Source organism: Apus apus, chromosome 2 (genome assembly GCF_020740795.1).
Source record: "Apus apus isolate bApuApu2 chromosome 2, bApuApu2.pri.cur, whole genome shotgun sequence".
NCBI classification, from domain to species: Eukaryota; Metazoa; Chordata; class Aves; order Apodiformes; family Apodidae; genus Apus; species Apus apus.
The window spans coordinates 116,986,764-117,013,564 of NC_067283.1; the positions used below are offsets into that span (position 1 = coordinate 116,986,764).

Consider the following 26,801-nt stretch of genomic DNA (forward strand, 5'->3'; position numbering starts at 1 on the left):
CCCAGACCAATCTGACTTTTCATCTTACATGGATAAGGTGTGCAAGGTGCCATCCCACTGAAACTGTTGTGTCTGCAAGTGGGGGAACTCTCCTACTTTAACTGTTTACTATGATGACCTTTTCTGTCCTAGAGATGAAGGTAAAAGGGAGATGCAGTACAAAATGTTACAATCTGCTTTAGCTGTGTTTTAGTCAGTGCTGGCTGACTTCAGCCTGTATATGCACTGAGCTCTTATTTTAGGTTTTACATTGTTCTTCAAAGAACTGGCTTTAAAGATTAATTAGGGCAGTGAGGGAGTGAGAGTGTGTGCCTGCAAGGGAAAATGTGACTGTGAACCTAGCATTAGAGCACTGACCTGAACAGAGGGAGAGAGGAAGGAAGGAGAGGTTTGAAAACCATTCATAGTGGATTCTTTAAAGAGTAAGGATAATTACTCTCTTCTGAGGGAGGAATATAGAGATAATGTTGTATATGTGCTCGCTGAAGTACTATGTAATTACATCATGGGATTAGCAGTCAGGTTCCAGTCACGTAGATGCTAACAGCTGTATCTCATCTGATTTAACATGGGTGCACATCCTAAGAAAAGTATTATGCTTCTAAATTGTATTGAAGAAGAAATGCATTGGCTATTTTATAGTGCTGTAAAAACCTGTTTGAACAAGGAGATACATTACTGAAGGTCACAGCAGCAGCAGATCTGCCATGGAGCTGGGACTGCATAAGTCATCAGCCTCATGTGAGATGGGGATTTTAGTCAAACTGAGCTCCCTGTTAGACTGGCATATGCAAAATGAAGTGGGGAGATACAGGCATTGCTAACTCCAGCTGCAGTTCTCATCATTTGGGCTGGAATTTTTTCCTACATCTTTCAAAGTAGCCTTTTCTCTAAAACATACAGAAATAAGTTGTTACTACAGTCATATTTTTCTTATACTTATTCTGAAGTTCACAGAAGTAGCAGAAAGATGTAAGGATTTTCTGAGGGGCAGATTGGGAAGAAAAGATGATAATTTTGAAAATGTTGAAAAGGTAAATAACTATTTTGAAATATTCACTTCATATGTAGATTGAGACAATAAGTAATTTCTTTCCTTTGGAGCAGAAGAGAAGCTTTTGGCATGAGTTCTTAACATTCAGTTGTTCTCCCCATGAACTACTTGTGTGAAAAGGAAGCATGTTTTTGCTGCACAGCCCAGATGATTGCAGGAGAACTGCTTCGTTTATGGCATAATGTTTTTGTTTAATACCTTTTTTATTCCAACAGGAAATATGGGATGTATAAAATCAAAAAGGAAAGAGAATCTGCAAGGAGATGGGATAGATTTGAAGAATCAACCAGTACGTAAAACTGAACGAACTATTTATGTGAGGGATCCAACGTCCAATAAACAGCAAAGGCCAGTAAGTAGGGGAGAATTCCAGTAGCAAGATGAAAGCATGACTGGCATAACTTAAATCTCAATCCAGAGCACATGAATGAAGAAAATAAAATGAGCTTTAGTCCACAATTGGACTTTCAGTCTTGTGCAGTTCACCCTCAATGAATAAGTACTTACAGAAATAAAATTGAAAATTGGCAGTTTGTTACTTAATTACTGTGTGTTTGTTACAGTTTTCTGCATGAAAACGCTAATCCTTGGCGATGCTTGATCTAGGTATTGGTACATCTGTAGGAGAATGCTAGGTAACTTTAGGAAACTGAAGTAGTGTAGAACCATTCTTAAAAACATCAGTGTTGGGTTTTTAATAGCTATGGGATCCAGGTGTTCTCTTTTAAAAGGCTGAGGTGATCATGGGCAGTTCTTTACCAGCTCTGGTCAACTTTTCTTTTACTCGCTGAAGGCCACTGCCCAAGGTTGCACGAGGGGCATAGGTAATGAGGGGAGGGGTTGAAGGGAGCCACACTGTGGCTAATGGCAGTTCCCTCTGCACTGCCTGGCATTAGAACTAAGGAAGAGTGCTCCGAAGGGCAATCCCATGGAGTACCAAGTAGGTTTGCTCTTTTTTAGAATAACTGATACCTTTTTTTCTCTGCCCTCTCTCCTGTGCTGAGGACACCATATTTCCTGACTGCCCTTGTTCCGGGGCCAGGCTTTCTGCAGGTGTGAAGGACACCCTTTGCCCCCCACTCGCCCCCCGACACGGTGGACTCACTCAGTCAACATACACACACCACAAGCTACCATTCCTTCTTTTTAATTACTTCTTTTGTCTTGCAGAATCTTAGCAACGTAACTGTGCTTGTAGTTCTTTACCTTGACAGCTACGTGTTAATAACTGTCCTGTTAAAGTGCTCAGCCTAAAGCCTCTTCAGCAGAAATCACAAAGCTGTGAACTTCCTCCCCACAGCTTGTGTTGCACCATCCCAAGGTCTGAGCTGTTCAGTGCAAAATCTAGTGGGGACTTACTACATGTTTATGTTGTGATTCACTTTTGAAGAATGGTGGGAAAGCATTGGAGCATTTTCTTTTAATGTAAAAGCATGTAAGATGATACCAAAGCAACTGAATTATCTGTAATTGTAATGTAAGATTGCCCCAAAGATCTAAAACTGCTTAATTAAAGATGTATTTTATTGTAGGCAAATACAGAAGCACAGCTCTTACCAGGACAGAGGTTTGTCAATGAAGGTAGGTTTTTATGGAATCTTACTGCTCTGTGCTATGCCCACAGAATCATAGAATGGTTAAGGTTGGTCAGCCTGTGAAATAATGCAAACAAGCCTTTGGCTTTCTACCTTTGTAGAAAAAGAGGAGCATGGAGTCATTGTGGTAGCTTTGTACCCCTACGATGGCATTCATGAAGATGACTTGTCCTTCAAAAAAGGAGAAAAATTGAAAGTTATCGAGGAGTAAGTATAACATTACTGATTGTACTGTAGTTTTTCTTTGGACTCATCTAATTCCTTGTATAATTTTTTTTTATATCTTACTCATACCATGAGTGTATTACTGGTAAGAGAGCTCCCTTATCTGTGAAAATACAAATGCACGTGGAGCTGTTGGTAGGATTTGGCAAGTTGCTCTCAGTAAGAGTGACCAAATGTTGATCTCTTGGAGTCGATGGGCTTCTCAGGCGGCTTGAGTTCAGAAGAAAGATGCTTCTTCTCTTTCCACTGTGGGGCAAAACTCCCAGCACAGTAGAATCCAAGTAACACTTTTTCATTCTCCTTTCATGTGAGTACTACTCTTGTTTCTGTTTTTCAGGCTGGGAGAATGGTGGAGAGCAAAATCTCTCACTACAAGGAAGGAAGGCTTCATTCCCAGCAACTATGTAGCAAAAGTAGACACCCTGGAAACAGAGGAGTAAGTCCTTAGAGGCTCTAAATACAGGGAAACTTCTTCTTCACCCTGGTGGTGTATCCTTTGTGGGTGGGGAAGAAAAATAATTCTAACTCTTTGAAATACTTTTCAGATGGTTCTTCAAAGACATAACACGAAAAGATGCCGAAAGACAACTCCTGGCTCCTGGAAATAGTCCTGGTGCTTTCCTTATCAGAGAAAGTGAAACATTAAAAGGTAGGCTTTGGGGTGGATTGCTTTCGAATTGACGGTAGAGTTAAAACCATATAATCTGTCTTCATCAAAATTGGCAGGTGGCTCTGGGTGTGGAGTAGTCTCAGTGTGTCTTATTGTGTACATTTTCTGCAGTTCTGTAGGAGTGAGAAGAACATCACCAGGAAAAGAGAGTTACAGGTTAACGCCCAATGTTGAGATGGGGGGGAAGTGTGTGTGTGGTTACACTGACCAGAAGCAGAAATGTAAGAAAGTGAGAGATCTTTGTCTTCCTAACATTTGTGATTGCTTTAGTGAAGGACACTTTTCACTGTGGTGCTGCATTTTTTAGTCTTCCATTATTTTGGGGGTTTTTAGGTTTTTTTTTCTCCTCCTGAGTGGACAGTTGGACTTGGTGATCTTAGAGGTCTTTTCCAACCATGACAGTTCTGTGATTCTGTGATTATTTGGTTTGCATCCATTGCTACAAGATGTATAATGAAGTTAGTGCATAATGAGGGTTTACACTTCTGCACTGCAGTGTGATTTTTTCAAACAGCTTTTTGGTAAAGCTTTGTGCTGTAGACAGAGCTCTTTGTACTGAAAAGCTTAGTGAGATCTCCAAACTCTTCAGCTGGGACTTTTAGAAGAGCATGTGAGGTTCTGCCCCAGTATCTGGAGTCTGACAGCAGCCTGGCTAGATACTGCATCTGGATACTCTAACACAGCATTCTCCAGAGGATGATGCATGGGTCCCTTCAGCAGTTCATGCCTGTCCTCTCCACAGGGTAGCTTTTCTTGCCCAAGCACTGCAGATTCTTAATTAAATAGCTTTCTCTAATGGGTCCATATTGTTGTTTCTGTGTTCTCAAATGAAGACTCCTAAATGAAGTTCTCAAAGGAAGACTCCTAAATTCAACATAGGCTGCCAAGAGTAAGGCAGAACACCCTCAAACTATTTCTTTCCATCCCCTTCTGTCACTGGATCTGTGTGTAGGGAGAGATAAGGGGGTGAGGTGGTTTCTCATCCTTTGAAAATGGACAAGAATTGTACAAGCGGAAGAAATTAAGAACTCTGGAGTTGAGGGTAAATGCTCTGCTGCCCCATCTTAAATCCCTGCTGAGGTTAGGCTTCCTAGGACTAACAGATCTGCTCTCCCTTCTACGACACCATCTCCAGAGTACCCCTTTGCTATTTGGCTCAAGACAACCAGCATCTTCCTTTCCCGAAACACTGATCTCCTAAGTTCAGCTTCTGCCTGAGGAGTGTGACAGCCCTGGCCTTGCTTTGTCAGCCAGTTCCACTCGAACTGGGGGGTACTTTCTGCAGAAGCAGGCATTGGACATGGAACTGCCTGGATTATGGAACTCCCAAGTTTGTCAAATAAGATTGAGAAAGAAAGTGTGAGTGTAAGCATTTTGGTGACCAGCTCAGGCCCAGCTGTTGGCTAGCTTCCTCCTCCTGCTGATTGCAAAATGCTTTTTGAGGAAATAAGGGAGTAAAAAGAAGAACAGACTAACAGGTGATTTTATTAGGCTCAACTATGTATGTGTGGACACTGTAGACTTTTGCTCTCTGTTAATGATCATTCTTTCTTTATCCACAGGCAGCTATTCTCTCTCCATAAGAGACTATGATCCACAGCATGGTGATGTTATTAAGCACTACAAAATTAGGAGTCTAGACAATGGAGGATTTTACATCTCTCCAAGAATAACTTTTCCCAACATCAATGACATGATCAAGCATTATCAAAGTAAGTTAAATCCATTAGTGAATTACTTACTAGAAAACAGCCATTATTTCCTGTGAAGGAAAATAACTGCTTTCTTGTTTTGTTTCAAACTTTTTAATCTTTTTTTTTCCCTCTATATAAGCCAGGCATGCTTATTATCAAATATAAAGTAAAACTGGTTGGAATTCAAGGAACATTGTTATCATAGCCACACCTAATGCTGCTTACTCTCTGGCATACCATTTCCAAATAAAGGTTAGCTCTATAAAGCACCTCATCGGTGTTATGATGATGTGAAGCTATAGTAAGAATTTCCTGCCTTGGAAATTAATTAATTCTGTATTTGAGAGTAAATTTGTATTCACAATTAGCAGAAATATGTGCAGATTCATGAATGTCTTGTATCTGGTGTTGAGTGTGGAGTCACCATCCCTGGAAACTGTTCAAGGAAAGGCTGGATGTGGCACTTGGTGCCATGGTCTAGCCAGTGTGGTGGTATTAGGTCATAGGTTGGACTTGATAATCTTAGAGGTCTTTTCCAGCCTCAGTAACTCTGATTCTATGATTGCTGTTCTTTTTTCTATAAATCTATTTATTTATTGTTAATGGCATTTTGAAGGAAGTAAAATTCCATTAACTTCAAAGGAAGAAAATTGCACAATTGCACCCACTTAGAATGTATACATTTATTTTTTATATATATATATATATATATAAAACATGGACAAGGGGAAGATACAAGCTTCTACCTATGTTTTAGCTACAAAAGTGACTTTTCATTCTGCATCAATGCTGGTGAATAGCTGAAAAATATTTAGTCTTGTAACTGGGATGACAGAGAAGACAAAAACGTAGGACTGAAAAATCACATCGTGATTTTTCAAAGCCAGCTTGAGGACTTGGCCATGAGATTTCTCTGAGTTATTAGGCATATGTAGTAATTCTTTGGTTCTGCTGGAAAACCTGAGAATTATTTGCCATTTGTATTAAAGACATAGCTGGTCAGTGTCTGGAGTAAAAATAAGAGTGACCTACTTATGCTTGCATGCACATGTGTCTGAAACCATGCTGCAAGAAAATTTAATGATAAATTCAGAATACAGATCCCAAGCCTGACTCCAGTGTGTATCTGCATCAACTTACTGTCACTAGTAAGATCTTATATTGTATTTATTTGGTACAAATGGTACTAAAATATCTTAACGATCTGCTGGTAATCAGATGTATGTGACAGTTCTTAATTAAATTTGTCTCTGAATACCAAATTTCAGTTCAGAAAGTTATGTTAAAACATCAGAAAGGTTACATTTTCATCAAAGCGTCTGATTATTTTACACATTGTTTTGAGCTGATTAGTGCACACCTGCAATTAGTTAAAGTTTGTCTCAAGTCATAAGGCACTGAAGTGTAAAGGATTTTGTATTTTGCTTTTCCTTTGAAAACCAGAGCAATCGGATGGTTTATGCAGAAAGTTGGAAAAGCCTTGTATTAGTCCAAAGCCTCAAAAACCATGGGATAAAGATGCTTGGGAAATTCCACGGGAATCAATTAAATTAGTGAAGAAACTTGGAGCTGGTCAGTTTGGAGAAGTCTGGATGGGTAAGTTTATTCCATTGGAAAGACCATTTAAATCTGCTGAAATAAGGGCCATTTCAAAGTCCTTTAGAATAATACTGAACATGCACCTGGTCTAATATACTTGTAAAACTGCACAGCCAGGCCCAGAATATACCTTCCTGTGAGGAGAGAGGATTTGCAAGGGGGAAGTTATCTGATATCATGAAATAAATCCTTTTTTTGTCTTTTAAAGGGAAAAAGAAGAAATGAGGAAGCACTGTAATTTAGAGGGTTGAAGACAATAGGGGGATTTTGGTTGTGCTTTGTGGGGAAGTAGAAGGTTATGGAAGGTGTGACTCCTGATTCTCAAAATTGGTGGGCATCTCAGAACTTTGTTTCAAGTCAGAAATTTATAAATAACGTGGAATAGAAAGGAATAATGTCTTATAGTGAATTGTGTATAGAGTTTTCATTGTCTCTTGATAAAGAAGAGACTGCAGTATAATACATGGGGCTGCCTTATTGGGTGAAAAATGAGGACACTTAATCCAAGTTCATTGCCTGCCAGATTGATGCCAAAAAAGTAGGTGACTTAGGAGGTGAGAAGATGAGAGACTGATTACCCTCTACCTTGAACTATCATGCGGGTTCCCAATAATGAAAGTGTCATAAGCCTTACAAGTCATAAGTTTTAATATATACCCAGCTAAAAATGATGGTGTTAATTATTATAGATGTAATTACCTTTGCTTATAGACAATCTTATTTTCTCAGGCTCCATGACTTCCTGTGGCAAGGGACTATGTCCAGTGTCTAATCACATTCTGCAAAAATATTTAATCCTCTTGCTTTTGAAGTGCTGTGTATTCAGGAGTATTCTTTTGGGTTCCATATTGCATGTTCTGTGTGCTGTCCATTACTTCTACACTTGTATTTGCTTACATTTGTATATGCTTACCATCTTATTTGAGGTAAACTACACTTTCTCCCAAAGTTTTCATTAAGATATTTTTTCAGACCAGATCCTTGTCTTAACCTTCTCTGAATCTCCTTTTTGGAGGTTTTATTTAAATAGTAATAAAATTGTTATTATAATAATAGAATATAATAGAATGGCTTATTCCTACTATTATTATAATGATGATGATGATGACTGTTATTATTCAAAATTCTATAGGCAGATCTGAGCAACAAAGTTGCATTTCTGAGCAACTTAAAAATGCACCCCAAAACTCATTAGAAGATGGAAAGCTATGAAGGGGTCTCTGATGACTCACAGGAGTGTCACGGAAGTGTCACTGCTTTGAAGAGATGCTCTTATTTAGAAAATTAAAGCATGGAGTGATGCTGTTTGTGTGGTAAATTCCACACATAGCTATAGTGTCAATTCAGTAAGCTCTAATTCAGTCATAGGTGGAATCTTTTGATATAAATCATGTAAAAATTAAAACAACACATCTCTATAATATAATTTAGGCAAATTCAGCCTTTTATCTGCCTTGCTTAAAAAAAAGGCTTAAGAAGCCCTCTAGCTATGATATAAGCAAGTGACATTTTACATACTAGTTAAGACAAGCTTCAGCCATTGTGCAGTGGTTTTTTTCTGTCTAATAAGCCAGAGGAAGAAATGTTTAACTGACACTGAAAGGCTGTGAAAGACTTTGTGGCAGAAGGTAATCACCTGCTGAAAGTGTCAATGGTTTTGGGCAGTGGCTACTTCTGCACACACACACACACACACACACACACAAAGGCATGAAATTCTAAAGGGTGTTTCTGCTTCAAGATGTTTCCGCTTGTTTGTGTCATTTTTTTAATGTCTAAATTGGGCCTAACCCCTGCAACTGAATTGCTGCACTGTGAGAAAAATTAATGTACTGTGAAAGCGATGGCCGTGTTTCCTCTTCTTTGCTTCCTTTCCGAAGCGAGAAGCTGCTTTGCATGGCGCAGGTCTCCTCAAATCAGGAGTGGGGTTAATCTTAGTGCCAAGGAAGTTCAAGCTGGAAAAGATGTATTAGGTCAGTTGTGCTGTGGTGGGTGTCACAAATACTGAGTATTGTAATGGTCAACCAGGGGCATCAGGAGTTATGTAGTGCTGAGAAATAACCTAATTGCTCTCCTGGTTAGAGAGCTAGTTGTTACATTCTTCTCATATAGAACAAAATTATTTTTCTGCTGTAGTGTGAATTAGAAAGAAATACTGTTCCATGGTTTAATTACTAAATCAATTTCTTTTTGATGAAGGGTACTTAGAACTTTGGTTTCAGTGTCCCATTCAGAGGAACTATGCTCCCCAGTAAAGAGAGATATGGAGCTACTGGACAGAGTCCAGCAAAGGGCTACAAAGATGGTGGAGGGGCTGGAACATCTCTTCTGTGAGGAAAGGATGAGAGAGCTGGGACAGTTCAGCCTGGAGAGGAGAAGGCACAGGGGGATCTCATCAGTGTATATAAATACCTGAAGGGAGGCTGCAAAAAGGATGTAGCCAGGCTTTTCTCGGTGGTGCCCAGTGACAGGACCAGAGGCAACAGGAACACTCTGAAACACAGGAGGTTATCTCTGAACATCAGGATACACTTTCACTGTCTGAGTGACCAAGAACCTGGCACAGGTTGCTCAGAAAGGCTGTGGCGTCTCCATCCTTGGAGATATTAAAAAAACCAACTGAACACAGTCCTGGAGAACCAGGCCTGGTTGGCCTTGCTTGATCAGGAGAGTTGGGCCAGATGCCCTCCAGATGCCAACCTCAACCCTTCTGTGATATATGGGAAGATAGAGATAAGAATGTTACTGCAATGTGAAGGCATGCCACTGTGTCTTTTGTAGCCATTTCTTTCAGTTTGTCTGTAAGTACTCTTTGGGCTTCCAAGTTGACATCTTCCTCTTGCACATTTTGGAGGGAGTTAGCTTATGTTGTTGGAAGACTAAGAAAAACCTAGGAACAAAAAGCAGATCCCCATATCCCCCAAGCATTCAGCTGTGCTCCTGTGTGACCTGTGCAGAGAATCGTCACTTACAAAGTAGGCAAGTGAATCTCCTCCAACTCTGAAGAGTTTCTTTTACACAGAGAAAACTTGATATAAAGGACCATCAATTTCCCACTTTTGTCTATTAATGCAAGCACATTTAATTTCTTTCTTCATTTCAGCTATGTGTATTTTTATACATTTTATAAAGACTTTTCTGGTTTTAGGCAACCAAGTTAGTGCTTATGTGTGTGCTTTGGGCATCAGCTGTGCTGATGTGATAGATGAAACCAGCATGGCAGAGTTGTGTCCACATGTTATGCCCCGCACTATGGAAGCAGTTAGAAAGCTGCAGCTTGTGCTTTCTGCCCTTCACATGTAATGGGCTGTATGGAGATGAGCTAGAGATGGAGCTACTGTTGTGTTCCTCTGCTCTTCAGCTGAGTGATGACTGGAGTTGGTGAAGGAGTGATGTGCTAACATGCAAGAGGTAGTTGCTGTTCCTCAGTCTCTTCCCCAGTGCCTACTGCAATCACAATGGCCTAAGACTTTGCCTGGCTTCTAACAGTGTCATACTTCCTTACCCAGTATGACCTTTCAGGAAAGCACAGGAAGGAGAAAGCTGCATCTTATAGCATTGCTCACAAAATTGTGAACACCACTAGATCAGGTTGCTCTTGCTCAGAGCCCTGTCCAACCTGACCTTAAATGTTTCCAGGGAAGGGGCATCTACCACCTCTCTGAGCAACCTGTGCCAGTGTTTCAGTGCCCTCATTGTAAAAAATTTCTTGCTTATATCTAGTCTGAATCTATCTTCTTTTAGTTTACAGCCATTACCCCTTGTCCTATTACTAAGAGGCCCTGCTAAAAATATATCTCAAACAATGTTTATTCTAACATCTAGAGAAGAACATGATTCTCTGTGTCAGACATCATCACATTCCTCAGATTTTCATACTATTGCTTGGATCATGTTTATTTTTTAACAGAAGTCTAAACTGCAGAGAGATTTGCTTCCTGCCATGGTATGAAAGGTTTTTGACCATGGAGTTCAGTGTATCTGGGCAGCTGCTTTAGGGAAGTGATGAACCAGAGTAGCACTGCAAGAGCAGGGTCTGTGTATTATGCATTTTTGTTCCTCGTGTGCACTGATATGATGTGAACTATAAAGCTCTATGGTATTAATAATCTATGAGGTGAATTCTCAAGCACGACTAAGAGAGAAGTTAACAAGCCAAATGCAGCCATTATAATATATTTTATTAATGAGACAGATTTTGCTTGCCTCTCAGGTGTAGAAGATTTTTTCATTTGTTTACCCCTAAATAAGAAAATAAGTGACACTCATTTTGAATATGTATTTTCTTATGCTACTGTTAGAAAAATCAGTAAATCATCCTGCAGAAATACTGTTATTAAAATAAAAGGTATCTAAAATGAACAAAGAAAACTCACTGGGACATCTAATCGGTATCAGAAACTGATTTTTTCAGTACATACGTGAGCTGAATGTTAGTTGCAAAGAATCTGGATTTTATGTCAGGTGTTGTAGACATAAGCAAGAATGTCATTACTTACCTATCTTTTTTAATTCACATTTAGGCATCTAATATGTTTGTTCATACCATCTGGCAAGGAGTAGTGTGACACAATGAGGGCTGGGTTAGTGAAGGGTTCAAAGCTGCAGGTCCCGTATGAAGCAGGGTTAATGCAGTGCTCTAGCCAGCCCTTCCCACTGAATCACAGAATTGTTCTGGTTGGAAAAGACCTAAGTTCTTTGAGTCCAACCATAACCTAACTACCAAACATTAACGTAACTCTACCAAGTCCAGTGCTTAAACCATGTTCCTAAGCAGCCCTGTGGAAAAGGACCTGGGGGTACCAGTGGATCAAATGCTGGACATGAGCCACCAATGTGCAGTTGCAGCCCAGAAGGCCAACTCCATCGTGGGCTGTATCAAAAGAAGTGTGGCCAGCAGATGGAGAGAGGTGATTCTGCCCCTCTACTCTGCCCTAGTGAGACCTCACCTAGAATACTGCATCCAGCTCTGATGCCTCTAGCACAAGAAAGATGTGGACCTGTTGGAACATGTCCAGAGAAGGGCCACGGAAATTATCCGAGGGCTGGAGCACCTCTGTTATGAGGACAGGCTGAGGGAGGTGGGGTTGAGAAGGCTTTGGGGGGACCGCATAGTGGCCTTCCAGTACCTGAAGGGGCCTACAGGAAAGCTGGGGAGGGTCTTTTTACTGGGGCTTGCAGTGACAGGACAAGGAGTAATGGTTTTAAGCTGAAAGAAGACAGATTTAAGTTGGAGATCAGGTGGAAATTCTTCAGTGTAAGGGTGGTGAGACACTGGAACAGGCTGCCCAGAGATGATGTGGGGGCTCCATCCCTGGAGGTGTTCAAGGGCAGGTTGGATGGGGCTCTGAGCAGCCTGTTCCAGTGGAAGGTGTTCTTGCCCATGCAGGGGAGTTGGAAGTCAATGATCTTTAAGGTCCCTTCCAACTCAATTCTGTGATTCTGTGATCTGCACATCTCTTAAACACCTCCAGGGATGGTGATTCCACCACTTCCCTGAGCAGCCTATTCCAGTGTTTAAATCTCTTTTAATATCCAGTCTAAACCTCCCCTGGTGCAGCTTGAGCCCGTTTTACCTTTTCCTATTGCTTGTTACTTGTGAGAAGAGGCCAACCCTCACCTCACTACAATCTCCTTTCAAGTAGTTGTGGAGAGAGATAAGGTCTCCCCTCAGCTTCCTTTTCTCCAGGCTAAACAACTCCAGTTCCTTCAGATGCTCCTTGTAGGGCTTCTGGCTCTAGACCCTTCACCAGCTTTGTTGCCCTTCTCTGGATTTGCTCCAGCCCCTCAATGTCCTTCTTCTAGTGAGGGGCCCAGAACTGAATCCTTCTGTGATGCAGGTTGAACAATAAATTGGCTGTCGCTGAAGTGCTTTGAGGACACCAGTTTTCCCTCCACCTGCACAAAGGCTGTGGTTTCCTACCTGTACAGTGAGAGTGTGCCTCCAAAGCAGACAACCTTTATGGAAACTACCACAGAGGTTCTCACAGTAAAGATAAGTGACCTGATAGGAGGGCTAGGGGTTAAACTGGGGTGGCACAGACAAATACTAAAAAGATGCTGCCTGGTCCTGGTCTGATACGGTCCTCAGCCTGAATCAATCTAACATTGTTTTTTTTCAAGATGCATGAGAGAAAGATAACAAATTGCCAGACTGTTGAGAGTCCATTTTTTTCAGATGTTGTCATGTGTGCTTATAGAGTTCATGACCACGTTCCCTCAGTGTTTTAGTGTCCCATCACTCCCAATACCTGGTGAAATAAATCCTGAGAGATCAGGATTGATTATTTGTAGTGCTCTCATCAGCTAATTTGCTTTGTGTGTTATGACCAGAGGGTCAGGGCAGAGCGTTTTTCTGCAGAAAGCATCAGTATAGGTGAGGTGTTGTAGTAATATAAACTTTCTCTAAGTAAAACCTTAATTTGATGGGTCTCTTTAGTGAATGGAAAACACTGTTGCACCATCAGAATTGCTTCACAGAAGTAGTTATATTAGTATGTTCAATGGAGTATTCAGCAAATTAGGAATGGGGCTAGTGATCTGCTTCAGAGAGTAGGGTGGAATAGTAAAAACAGTACTTTCTTTTTAAGCAGAAATATACTTAACATCTCTATCCCTGCTTAATATACATTGTATACCTGAGCTTTAGCAGCAGATTTGGCCTGTAATTGTAATTATAATTTCTTATAATCAGATCTTTTAGAGGCATATATTTGTTATCATTTGACCTGACCATGTTGGAAAAATACATTTAACAATCATGCAGGTGAATATTTTGTGCTAGACACAGTGGCTTTTCTCAGGTGATGAGCCTTCTTTTAAAAAAGGCAATAGAAGATGCAGCAGTTGCAGCAATCCCTTAAGGTCTGGAAATTAGTTCCTTGCTTTGCCCCTGATTTCTTATGTTACGATGATAAATACTACAAGGAAATTCTGGATTGCAATTTAGAGGTGTAGCCATTGTGGTAATGCTGTCTGGATTGTTTCTGAATAAGGAAATGAGACTATTTCATTGAGCCATGAAAGTTTTACCTCTTCCGAGAAATATTTTTGCAATGTTGAAATAGGTAGGGTGGGGTACAAGAGTTGCATTAATATGCCTCTCTGTCACTCTCTCTTACTTCTTTTATTCTTCAAATTAAATGACTTCACAAGATAAACTTAAGATTGGTGCTCGCTACTCCATTTTTTTTTTTTTAAATGCTATTTTAACATCTATTTTATGTTTGGAAAACATGAAAGCAGAAAATAATTCACTGTTTTTCTCTTTACTGACAGTTGCTATTTATAGAAATTAGAATATTACAGTAGAAGGTCTGATAAACAGAAACATGAAACAGCCACACTGTTCCTCTCCTGGCATGGGCTATGTGATAAGAAGTTATCACATTTTAAATCTTGCTCTGAGCGCTGAAGGATTGCAGTCCTGGCAGTGTATCTTTGTTGGTTGGGAGAATTCTAATTTCCTTGCGTTTTCCTGTAATGATCCATTTTGAGCACTGAGTTTTATAGAAAGGATGATAAGCTTGAGACTGGCATGCATAAATTGGTGATAATAATGGTATTTAAAGATGCTCCAGAATCGTGAAGGCAATCCATGCACTGTGTTAGATACTGAGACGGTTTATGTGGACATTCATCAAAGGATCTATTGACTGTTTGAATATTTTGTGGGCTCCTTGAAAATGAAAACTTGGTATGAAGTAAGATAATTTGCTTTTTTTTTTGTTAACTGTTTTTCTAAAAATAGGGAATGGATTATTTGCAGTGTTGTATCTGTTGCAAAAGGAATGCTAGCATAAATATTTGTGCTACATCTGGCACTTGCTTTCAGGCCCTTAGCTATTACTGGAATCTAACCTCACCTGCTTTACAAATTCCTACTAGTCGGGGCACTGTGCGGCCCAGAGTGACTTTCCAGTGCACTGATTGTGCTCCCTCCTTTTTTAGGTTACTACCATAACAGTACAAAAGTGGCTGTGAAGACTCTGAAGCCTGGGACAATGTCTGTGCAAGCCTTCCTGGAGGAAGCCAACCTCATGAAAACACTTCAGCATGATAAGCTTGTCAGGCTTTATGCTGTAGTGACCAAAGAAGAACCTATTTATATTATAACAGAATTCATGGCTAAAGGTGAGAACAACATAAGATCTGCAAGGGATGTTTTTTGTAAACTCTCGTGCTTCTTGTAAATTAGTCCCCTTTCTTCAAAAAGAAATCAATTAAAAAAAAATGAAAACTTGGGATTTAATGTTATTCTTTTAACTGCTCTGATATAAAGTGAAGGAGCACCTATCCTAGAGGAGGATTGTGGCTATATCTTTGTAATTCATTGCTGCATTTGTGAAATAAACAATTTTTACAATTTTCTTAAATGTAGCATTTTAAATTGTTTCAGATGCAGAGCATAACCCCTAAAATAGCTCTGGTTCCTTTGGACTCCCTGCTTAACTTTTGTGTCTAGTGCCAAAGAAAGGCAATTAAAACAAACCTTAGAAATTGCCTTGAATTGATAAATATGTGTGTGATAAGATGAGTGATGAGTAGTCTTACAAGGGTGGCTGCACCACTAGAAAAGGACAACCTTTATGAGAGCATTACTGCACAAAATAAGTGAGGTTTCCTTCTCAGATTGTCTTGGGTCATAGTTTTTCTTGATTTGTTCTGTTTTCAAGCAATTCTACTGATAATTTCACAAACAAATATTGAGCCACTTATTCTTTATGACTTGGAAAGGATCAATATGTGTGAATTCTCCTTGACAGCTTTCCTAATAGTCCATAGACTAGGGTACTTATCATACTCAACACCACTCAACTAAGATATGGTCTGATGGGAGTTTTCTACACTCAGGAAAATGGCAAAGCTTGGATGCCTGACATGCTGACTTGGATGTTACTGTTGTTAAAACATGTGAAGAGGCTGCGTTGCTGTAGTCAATGTGAAAATGCATCAAAACACTTGGCTACAGAAATGTTGTGATCCAGAAAATCTGGGATCTGACGTGACCTTTATCTCAGTAATAAGCTGCACTGACTTATTTTTTCTCTGTTGTAACAGGAAGTTTGCTGGATTTTCTGAAGAGTGATGAAGGAAGTAAATTGCTGCTTCCAAAGCTAATCGACTTCTCTGCTCAGGTAAATTTGAAGAAACATATTCAAAATCAAGGGAGTTTATTTCTCTCTGAGTCTAAAACTCATGCTGGGCAATTTTATCCTAAGGGTCTTTAGCATTAAAAAAAAATAATTTAATTTTTTAGTATGTTTTGAAAAGAGGGAACAGATAAAAGAGGTTTCAAAGGGAGTATGTGAAGTTAGCCTGAACTCTTAGATACTGCTGGTGACTTGCTTAGGTGGCAGTGCCACTCTGCTTAGATGACAGTAGTAACCAGCTCATTTCTTCTGTGGAAAGGCTGCCTTCAGTTCAAGCAGCTGTGAGTTGGAAGTGTGAGTACAAGTTTGTGCTTATGAGATTCCTTCAGTATTAATAAATGTGTCATTTTTACTTAAGTTAGGTCAACTGGTCAAATTTCTCTTAACCTCAAGGTACTATTGTTGGTTTAAAATCCTTATGAGAAATAAGGACTGTGAAATAAATCTAATCAAACGATGCTTCAGGTACTAGTATCTGATTTATGGACAGAGATGTTTGTTTCAAAATATACAAGTTATCCTATATCATAAACAAAATCTGTAGAGAGAGACCCCAGGGTGATTTGTGTGTCAAAGCTTGGATCAAAGATGCCTGGAACCCAGTGCTTCACCTGAGAGAGTTACCAGCATTAGATGTCCAGGGAGGCATGTAGATAACAAAGTAAAAATTGTGCTTTTGCAAGTTGTAATTCATGTTACTAGTAGGTAATGAAGGCATTTCTGATGGGTTATTGTTTCACCGAGTTTTGGGGCTTTCAATATGCAGACTAGTGTAACTCTCTTAAACTAACTTGTTCCAATTCATGAGGGAAGTCAAGAAAGCTTTAAAAATATGCAATAAATCATTAGTGATTTCTAAAAAAAACCACAACACTTTGCGATTCAGTGCAGGAGTTGGTTTTGCTCTCATTGTTGGTTCAGGGTAAGGATCCTTAGGAAGGTCTCTCTTAGGATTTCTAGCTGCAGCCCAAACCAAATTTTGGAAGAGACATACTGTGGTTTCTCTTATGGAAAGAACTTGTAGGGTTTTTTGAGCACATTTGTAAAGAGCCCTTAAAGCCACTGCATAATCACAGGACTGTGTGGAATAGATTGGAAGGCTGCATGTGGTTCCCAGACCAGACCTTTCCCTCTAACCAACACAGATGTTCTACTGGTCTTCTCTGACAGTCTGAGAGTTTACTGGTGGGTCTTTAGGGCAAAAGACCGACAAAAATATTTTCAAATGCTGTTGGCCTAATGCTAAGGTAATTTTACTGCAGACCTGTGGACCTTGTCTTCTCCAGAATGTAAGCTGTGTATAAAGGAGAACATAAAACGTGTCTCGTGTTTTTGGTACGATTCTGTTTTGCAAAAGTGGAACACAAATTTATTCTTAGAGTAGTGATGTTAACCTCTCTAATACAGCCTAAGGGAAAAGAAATTTGGAGAGCTATGTTTCAGAAGAGATTAAAAAAAAAAAAAAAGAAAAAGCATGGAAGAAGCTCACAGTGAACTACTTAAATAAGATCAGGGGTTTGGGGTTTTTTTGCCTTGGTGGACACACAAATTTGAGCTCTTCATGACTGTCTAATTACACCATTCTGGCAAGGCAGTTTACCAGACTACCCCAGCTTCTCAGAAAGACTGAATATGCAACAAATGGTAGCTGAGGATTGGCTTATTTTTCCCCCTGTGCATGTGTGATGTTGCACGAGGCTGGCCTGCTCCCCACCGTGCTGCACAGCTGGCTGGCTCGCATCCATGTGTGTGCACACAAGGTGTCTGTTGCAAAAACAATTGCTGAGAGAACCTGACCCATTGCAGAAGGGTCTCTTAATGATGGACTTGTGATACAGCAGGAGAAAACGGGAAAGGGGAGGTTCCACTTAGTATGTTGCCTGCTTATCCAGAGGAATGGCCTTTGCCACCTTACAATCGCCTAATCAGATAAGGAGGGATTGGGAATGGGAGAAAGGGAGGGGAGGATGTAGTCTCTGTGGCAATCAGGTAGCTGAAGAATGTAGTGCAGGTAGGTGAACATGAACACCCAGCTGAAGCTGATTTTCCAAGTGGTGTTGAAGAGCACTGTGTGGTGGTGTTTCTATTGCCAGACTGCTGTTAGTGCTCCACCCGCATTTACCAGGGGTGAAACGTCCTGACTTTGCAAAAAGTAAGGACTGCTCCCCCAGGTGAAATAAACACCTTTGAAAAACAATAGCATTTTTCAAGAAAGTAATCAAATATAGTCCTACTCTGCTGTACTGATTTTGCTGGTTTGTTGGCTTAACATCTGCGCTCACTGATTGCCATTGTTGACAGTGAGAGCTGAGTACTGAGGACAGGCTTTCTAGTAGGGTCTGTAGCAATAGAACAAGGGGTAATAGTTTTAAACTAAAATATGGTAGATTTAGACTAGACGTAAGGAAGAATGAGGGTGGTGAAATGCTGGAACAGGTTGCCCAGAGAGGTGATAGATGCCCTATCCCTGGAGACACTCAGGGCCAGGCTGGACAGGGCTCTGAGCAACCTGATCTAGTTTAGGATGTCCCTGCTCACTGCAGGGAAGTTGGACTAGATGACCTTTAAATGTCCCTTCCAACACAAACCATTTTGTGATTCTGTGATTCTACTTAGTTACATCTAGTGACTACTTTGGCATACTGCTGTGGATTCAGGATTATTATGGTTTTATTGCTGTACTAACAATTTATGAAATGAAGCTTGCGGAAAACATGGCAAGAAAATGCTTGCTAGGAAGGTGGTCCAGCTCACTTTCTAAAGCAATCTGCCCTCTGAAAGAGCTCAAGTTTCTCTTTTGTTTTTTACTTAATGCATATGAGTAGGGGTGGGGGAAATCTAGTGATTTGGGGCACTGGAGTTGAGTCCTAGAAGTCTCTGAAAAGGATGTGCTTTAAAGAAAGCAGAGTTTCACAAACATCACTTCAAGCACATACTACCTGCTTTAGGACAGAGCAGAGCTGTGGCATCTCCTGTAGAAGTCAGCAGAGCTGTCAGTATGTCAGACAGGCCAGAGACAGCCAGGAACATAGAGACAGTAAAATCTGAGCCCACTTCCCTGCCTGTGTGACTGCTGCTGGTGGGTGCCTCTGCAGCACAGCTTGTGCAGCTGCCCTGTGTCTGGCAGCCATTACCTGATGTGGTTGGCCACCAGTTCCCCTTCCTGGGGCTTCTGCACATCAGCCCAGTCAGCAGGCTCAGGGAAACCAAAAGTGCTGTTGGTTCCCAGTTGCAAGTTGTCCATGAGCTGTGCTGCCAAATCCTGCTAATGCAGCAAGCCAGGACAGCCTGCGTGGACATTGCCCATTGGTCATCTACCAGCTCATCAACAGCCTAGCTCCCTCAGCACTGAAGCCACTGGCAAATTTTGGATTTTACTAGTTGTTTCTTTGTCTTGCCTCAGAGATACTTTTACCCAAAGAGCTCCTGATTCTTTGTTTCACAGTTCTTGAAATTGTACTTGCTTCTGTTTGGCGAGAGCTGCTGAAAAAGTACGACCTTTGGCTTGTGTAAATGCTTCCTGCTTCTTACGCAAAGCCGTTATCTGCTGCGTGGCAGCACGTGCCTGGTGGCCGTGGTTAGGGAAACAGTCTCAGCTGCTGCTGGACACACTCATGTCATACCTTTCAGACTGGTCAAGGCTTTGTCCCCAGACCAGTCTTCTTTTCCATGCACCGCTGATACTTTCATTCATTGTTCTGTGGTCTACAACTTCATTGGCAACTCTTATCCTCTTCTTTCTGCCTTCCAAGGCTACAAATTAAAATAATAATAATAAACTTAGAATAAAATTACCAGAGATTTTTTTTATGCAGTGTTTTAATCTCTCTCTCATTTTTTTAAGAAGAGAAATTAAACTCCTAAATCAGAATTAATTTTAACTCTTATTTGGCATTGGGAGGTTTATACTGCAGTCTCACCATATTCCTTTTCAGGTTTCTTTCAGTTTTAATGATACCCTCTAATGTTCCAGTGCATAATTATATGTTACTTTAATAATCTTTTTTTTTTCCCCTATGGGTCTGCTTTGACTACATAGCTGCTTGACTGGAGCAAAAGACAGATGTTTTTGCAGCCTTTCATGACTTCACCTGTAGGATAAGCACTGCTGCACATAGAAAATTGATATTAAACTAATATACCACTGGAAGATTAAAATGTGACTTCTTCTCAACGGTTTTCAATTGCAAGATATAAAGGATCAGCTGTCTCTTCATAGACAAAGAGTCATATGAAGATGAACTCGGTTTTTGAAAACCATGGTCAATAAGTGTATTTTATTGTATGTCTGGACAGTGTGGAAAGGAACCTGGTTTTGGTTAATTCCAGACCAAAGACAATCGTGTCCAGATTGGTAACACGTCTGCTCCAGACCTCTCAAAACTGCAGACTGTTTTTAGTAAGGCATTTCCCTAAGGAACCAAGTTACCAAATTTAAGGCAGTGTGAGCCTCAGGATGTGCTCCATCATTTCCTTCGCTTAAAAGCAGGATGCTCCTTCCCACCATAATGCTGTGCACTCATTTCCAGTCTGATTTTCAGACTGCTTTACCTGCTTTGGCAGGAGCATCCCGCCAAGCCCTGGGCCTGGGCTGGTGGGCAGCTGAGAGCAGCTCTGAGGCCACCATCCCCCACCTGCTGAGCAAAGGATGAGGGATGCATCCAGGATGTCCTGTTCACTGCTGGACCCTCAGGGGCAGCATCCCAACCCTGGAATGGCTCCAGGGAGTGAGCACAGCAGTTCAGCCCCACTTGTCTTGCAGGCAGCAGCAATACAGAGGGAATTTTGAAGCTGCTTTATGCACAAATCCCTGCTTTCTGCTGCCTGTGGATTCACGTGTGGTTTTATAGTACGGATCCTGGAAACAGTAAAAAGCCCCATCTGCCAACACCAAAGGGAGCCTTTTAAAAACATACCTAAGCCATCTCTTAATTAATCACTTCTACATGATTTTAGTTTCAAATAATGGATAAAATAGGGCTGGAGAGAATTGTGGAGGTTTTTAGCATAGCTTTTCTCAATATTTCGGAAATTGTAGGTCACCCGCTTTTGTTTTTTTCCCAGAGTTGACTTCATTTGTAACCACATAAAAACTAAGCTCAACTTTGAATATTGATTCATTGCTTACATTTTTTCCCCATTTTGCTTGCTGGCTTTTCAGCTGAGTGAGGACTTCTAAGTTTGGATTTACTGACAGTTTTCAGGTGTCCTATAAACCACCTCTATCCACAAAAATTGTCCTGACCCAGTTCTTTCCTTTTTCCATCCTGTGTTCTTATCCTTTTGTTCTCCACATTAACCATGTGTGCATTCTTGGCCCTTCCAGCAGAGACTGAAGCAAAGGCAGGCATTCAAAAAGTTCTCTGCATTATTTGCATGTAGTCTTCTCCATGATTTCATTTAATCATTCATTGAATGTGAATGTCTTGCCTGGTCTTGTCCCATCATTAATGCACCCCTGCTTATACTTACTACTTGTAGCACTGTTTGTGGGCAGGTTCTTCCAATTTTTGTCATATTTGGTTATATTTTATACTTTGTTAATTTGAATATATCATTTTCAGCAGTTTCTGACCATGTAAGAATTGGACAAATTTTTCGCATCAGGCACTGTCTTTACAATGTGTGATTTGCCTTTGCACTGTTCATTGCTGTTTTTTTTTGATGGTGTGGTTGTTCCTGAGACTTGTTTCCTATCAGGCTGTACCTGTCAGCCCTCCAAGTTGTTTAAAATTTGCTTTTGCTGGGGAAAAAAAAAAAAGAAAAAAAAAATCTTCATATTTGGCCATTGTTTCATTCCCTTTACTTTCCATTCCGCTCTGTTCCATGATCCCTTGTCACTTATATTTCCTTCTCAACATGATATAATACGTTCTTAGCATGATGTAAAAGCACCTTACTGGTCTGACCCTAAACAAACCCAGCTGTCCTCTTTATTATTCCACATTTTTACATTCAGCCTAGAAATGCACAAGTGGAATCCATTACACAGGTTGCCATAACTCCCTCTCTGCATGAAGAAACAGCACTGCAACCTACGTGTAAAACATGGCTTGTTTGAAATAACTCTTGCAAAAAAGGCTCACAGACCTTGGAATGGAATTGAAATCAAGCAGGTCTGTCATTGAGTAGAAAAACAGAGCTATGGAGGAATCCAGAATTTCTCCTGGCTTGTAGCATAGAACTGCCCGTCACTCTACGTGCTGTTACACATCAGCTGTGATGTTTCATGGAGGCAGCCTGTGAGTTGTGACCAAGTGACCTTTTCAGAAGCTGTAGCTCTTCTGTGACAGCAGTGACTTCTCCTGAAGCACTGGTTTATCAGGTTGTCCGCTCCCTACTTCAAAATCCTCTGCTGCTTTTGCTGCTTTCCTCCAAGACCTTCAGAAGCTACAAAGAATGAATCAGAAAGTAGGGAATGTATGTTTTCAAAGCAACACTGTTTGCTCTGTGCTTTTGTTCCCATTTTGTTTCAGGATTTTGAAAGATATGTGTTATACCTATGTGTGAAATGACCCACAATTGTTCTGGAAAGTTAAGTCATTACCCTGTTTAACAGGTGGAAGGACCAGAAACAGGGAGGAAAGAGCACTGCCAGCTGAAATGAGTGACAGCTGTTGGCAGAACTCTGTGGCTTCTAGTCATTCATTTCTTGCATGACTTATAGCTGAAGTTTTACAGTGCAGAGGTTGGCTTGTGGAGTGATTTACTTCTTCCAGGATAAGATTTTTCTTCCACTCTTACCCTGGGTGCATAGTTCCTAGTATTTAAAGATTTGTTGGTGTTTTTTTTAAAAAGGATGTAACTCGGGTATTTCTAGAAGCGTGTCAGTAGTCCATTAAACATGAAGGGGAAACTGCTCCCTTCTTGGTGGTAACAGTTGGGTAGACAGCATCCTCTCTTAAAGGCCACAGAAAATATTCCAGAAGCCCAAATTAGCTTTTCTGTCCTGCTCCTGATTAGTAGTTACACATAACCGAACAGTCTTGATAGGTCCCAATGATCATTAAAAGAAGGGGGAAAGGGCTTAAATTTTCTTTTGTTCTGATGCATTTCTCTATATTTAATGTTTCATTTGGGAATGAAAACCCAACAATTATCATACAGAATTATCACATGGGCTCTGGCACCCATTCACTTTTTTTTTTTCCTTACAACCAAGGGTTTAACATGACCAGATGTGTCAATTCAGTTGTCCAGCTGCTGTGTTTCCTCTTCCTCTCCAGTTCAAAATTCCTTGCCCATTATTCTTTCCCACTTGGGAATTTTTTGCATGCCCAAATATTTGCTCATACATGGCTCCTTTGAATTTCTCTGATTCAATGCAGTTAAGAGCATTGCTCTGAAATTTCACAGAAATGTATTTTTTATTTGCTGGAAAGGTAATGGATCATTTGATGTCACATTCTTCATTTGTGACTAATCAGATGGTTACTTCAGTGACTCTGGCACAAATAAGAGGAAATAAAATGGTCTTTGCAATGGCTTTGCTTGGTTGGGCTTGGACACTAAGTATCACCGTCACAAACATCTCTTTTGTGAAACAGTTCTTCATTCCCCACCCAGCAGTTAACCCAAATATTAAATCTGTGCAGGGAAGTTGGAGGAACATTGGTTGTTCATGGAGGATGATGTATTTTTGGTGACATTGGTGGACCTGTCTCTGCCAAGCTGGCCAGTCCAGTCTCAGCACTGATCTTGCAGAAAACTTTCCATTTCATCTCACCTTCCTTCCCAAACCCAGATTTGGCATTAGGCAGAGTGGGCTCTAATCAAATACAACTCATCTATTTTGCAAGTCTCTAGTAAGACTCTCTGTGGCAATCCTTCACTAGCAGCTGCTTCCCCCATTATAAAATGTCTTATTTCTGGCGCATGTGAAATGCAGGTGCTTTTCAAACTCTTCATCACTGGAGTTTCTTTCTGGTTTAGTGTCAGAACCCCCTTGTGTTGTACGAGGGCAACGTAACATTCTGCTCTGAAGAAAAGGTTTGCAGTGGGAGGAGGTGGGAAGGCAAGTGGCTCTATTTTTCCATCGCCTAAACTGAAAAAGCAGAACAAAGACCATGTGGTTTTGTGTCGTAAGTGGCTGCAGAGTGGGCCTTCACAGTACCCCTTGGGGACTTTTTAAAAATGGATAAGCAGAAGTGATGTTAATGTTTTCTTAAAATGTGGTCAGGTGCTCCTGCCCGCTTTACTGCACAGCTGAAACAAGCACCTCTGGCTCTGAGAAGGGATCTGGGCATGTGTCTTCTCCTGAGGTGGACAGGGAAGAGCCCGTGCATGAGTGGGCTGGGGACTGGAGAAGGACCCTTACTGCTTTACTGCTGCTTCATTAGCAAGTCTGACAGCTTGTGCATTTCCCAAACCATGTGGCTGAGAACAGGCTGGCTGTGACCCACCCACAGACATCCTGGAGACAGGTTGGACCATAGGCCTGGCCTGGGAATGACCCATCACCAGAGACTCATAAGGGAGAGAAAAATTGACAGTTCACAACCAGATCTATTTTTTTTCTCTTTTCCTAGCTCCTTTTAAACTTTTCGATAGAATACAATCTACATGTCAGTTTTACTGCTCTGAGTTTAGAAACTACTGTTTCAGTTTCTGAAAAGTAAAATGTGTTTCTTTAAAGGGGAAAAAAAAAAAAAAAAAAAAAGGCAGTCTGGGTAAATACTAAAAAATTCATCCACAGTGCATATTTTGAGGATATTATCATCTTTAGTTTGGTTTGGAAATCAATTTGGGCTGCTGAAATACAAATTAAATTTACTTTTGATTGTATCTGAAAGCTGGCTGTTACCAAACACTCCTCATGTATGAACAAGTACCTGTTGTTGTAGAAGAAAATAAAGTTGTTTGCCCTGTGTTAGTAATTGCTTCCTGATTATCCAGGCTTTTACTGGGTAAACAGAATGTTGTTTTGTTGGGGTTTTTTTAACTCTATCTGCACTGTTGTTTTGTCAACACCCTAAGATAACATACATATCTTGTTTAACCTATCAGTTCCTTCAATTTTCTTAATATTTGGAAAATAAACTTTAATAATTTGGGGAAGATAATATTTTTAGTAGAAACCTTAGGAACACTTTGTGATTTTGTGTCAGGAAATGTCTCTCATATGTATCTCTAATCCTGCCAGTTGTTATTCACCCAAACAATTATTTTGAAGCTGATACTGTAAGTATAGTTTTGCAGGACTGGATCTACTCAGAAGTTTTCCATGACAATCACCCTCTTTTTGCTTATGCTCTAAAGATACTGGTGAAGAATAAGTGGATGCAGCTTTGCTTATACATGGAAATAACAGAGAGGTCAGACCTGCTGATGGTGTTGTGTGGTGTTAAAATATCAAAACAGTTGTTTCTTTTATCACAGATTGCTGAAGGGATGGCATACATAGAAAGAAAAAATTATATCCATCGAGATTTGAGGGCAGCGAATGTGCTGGTTTCGGACTTACTGATGTGCAAAATTGCTGATTTTGGACTCGCAAGAGTCATCGAAGACAATGAATATACAGCAAGGGAAGGTATGTGTTTTTATTTTTGTCTTTAAAACTTCAGTCTCTGGGAGGCAGTCAGGCTGTAGCTAACAACGATGTGGTCACCAAGGACAGAAAATGCCATGGTAACTTTCTAGAGGCGGCATTCTAATGCCAACAACTTCTTAAAAGACATAAGGAAAAAAATAACGTTTCTGTGCTCCCCAGGCTGTTTGAAAAGTTTATTTTAAACAAATCAATTTAAAAAACAAGCTAAGTCCTTAACTGCACAGTTTTTCTAAATTGAAATTAATGACATAGCCACAGCTTTTATCCCACAGAACTAAATGCCATGAAAATAAGATCTTTTCTCTTCCTGTCTTTAAGAGCCATAAGCACCCACTTTCAGATAGGGCAAAGAAGGAACCCTAGCAGGTGTAGTTGCTGGTAGCAAGAAAAGCTTGAGCAGAACTGCTTATCTTTTGAAACTGGTTTTGGAGCTACAGCATTGATTAGCATGGTCAGCAGCTTTGCTGCTGTGACATACAGGGACACTGTGAGGCTGGGTTGTGTCCCTGTTCAGCACAGAGGTGGGAGGTAACACCATGGCAGGGTCAGGGCTGGCAAGAGGGGAAATGATACTATTAAACATATTTGTCTGTGTTTTGCCATGTGTGATTAGCCAGTATCGTCAGCTTCCAAGAAGTGTGTTGTCAGGTCTGGGTTGTTCAGAGTGTCTATTTATGCTTCCATGCACAAATTTCATTAGAGTCACTTTCCTGAGCAGGTTTGTTGACTGGCTTTCCCCTCTCCTCTTAAAGACACTACCTCATATTTTCACACAGTCTGGATGGAAACTGTGGTAATGTAGGATGAAAGAGGAAGAACTAAGGTATAAGGAAGAAAGAGAACAATGGGCTACAGTTGAGATTAAAGGAAGATGAGCCATTCAGCAGTCCCTGAGTAACAGTATTTCAATAGATCAGAGGAAAGGATCTGATTAAGCAGTTTTCAGAGGTACAGAACCCACACCAGTGTTTTTTAGCTAGCTCTGGACATTGTATATTAATTAAATGAACCTTTCAGTTTATAAATTCTTTATACCAAGTTTCTTTGATGTGTTTTCTGCCATTCAGAAAAGCTTCCTAGATTACCTGGTATTTTGTGCTAGAATTATGGAGCAGGCTAAAAAGAACATAGAGAGAATCTGCTTCTATTACTCTTCATTGTCTGAAAAGCTAATGTAATATTTCCCAACAAAGGCTGCTTGAACTTTTCTTATTTAACTGGAAGGAGTTTTCTTTTGTATGGCATTTTCTGGAATCAGT

The 26,801-nt window shown here is 40.5% G+C and overlaps 1 protein-coding gene across 8 annotated transcripts in view; it reads left to right on the forward strand.

Annotated features, from left to right (window-relative positions):
* Positions 1-26,801, forward strand: part of LYN (LYN proto-oncogene, Src family tyrosine kinase) — an 85,883-nt gene that overhangs the window by 51,280 nt on the left and 7,802 nt on the right. For 6 of the 8 annotated variants that reach the window (XM_051612407.1, XM_051612404.1, XM_051612406.1 and 3 more), the window contains 10 exons: positions 1,270-1,406; positions 2,587-2,635; positions 2,751-2,856; positions 3,212-3,310; positions 3,420-3,523; positions 5,107-5,256; positions 6,682-6,834; positions 14,788-14,970; positions 15,898-15,974; positions 25,368-25,521. In XM_051612407.1, the coding sequence (XP_051468367.1) occupies positions 1,275-1,406; positions 2,587-2,635; positions 2,751-2,856; positions 3,212-3,310; positions 3,420-3,523; positions 5,107-5,256; positions 6,682-6,834; positions 14,788-14,970; positions 15,898-15,974; positions 25,368-25,521 (1,207 nt within the window). In that variant the 5' untranslated portion in view covers positions 1,270-1,274. The remainder of the gene's footprint in view (positions 1-1,269; positions 1,407-2,586; positions 2,636-2,750; positions 2,857-3,211; positions 3,311-3,419; positions 3,524-5,106; positions 5,257-6,681; positions 6,835-14,787; positions 14,971-15,897; positions 15,975-25,367; positions 25,522-26,801) is intronic. The other 2 variants (XM_051612410.1, XM_051612411.1) reach the window with 1 other exon arrangement.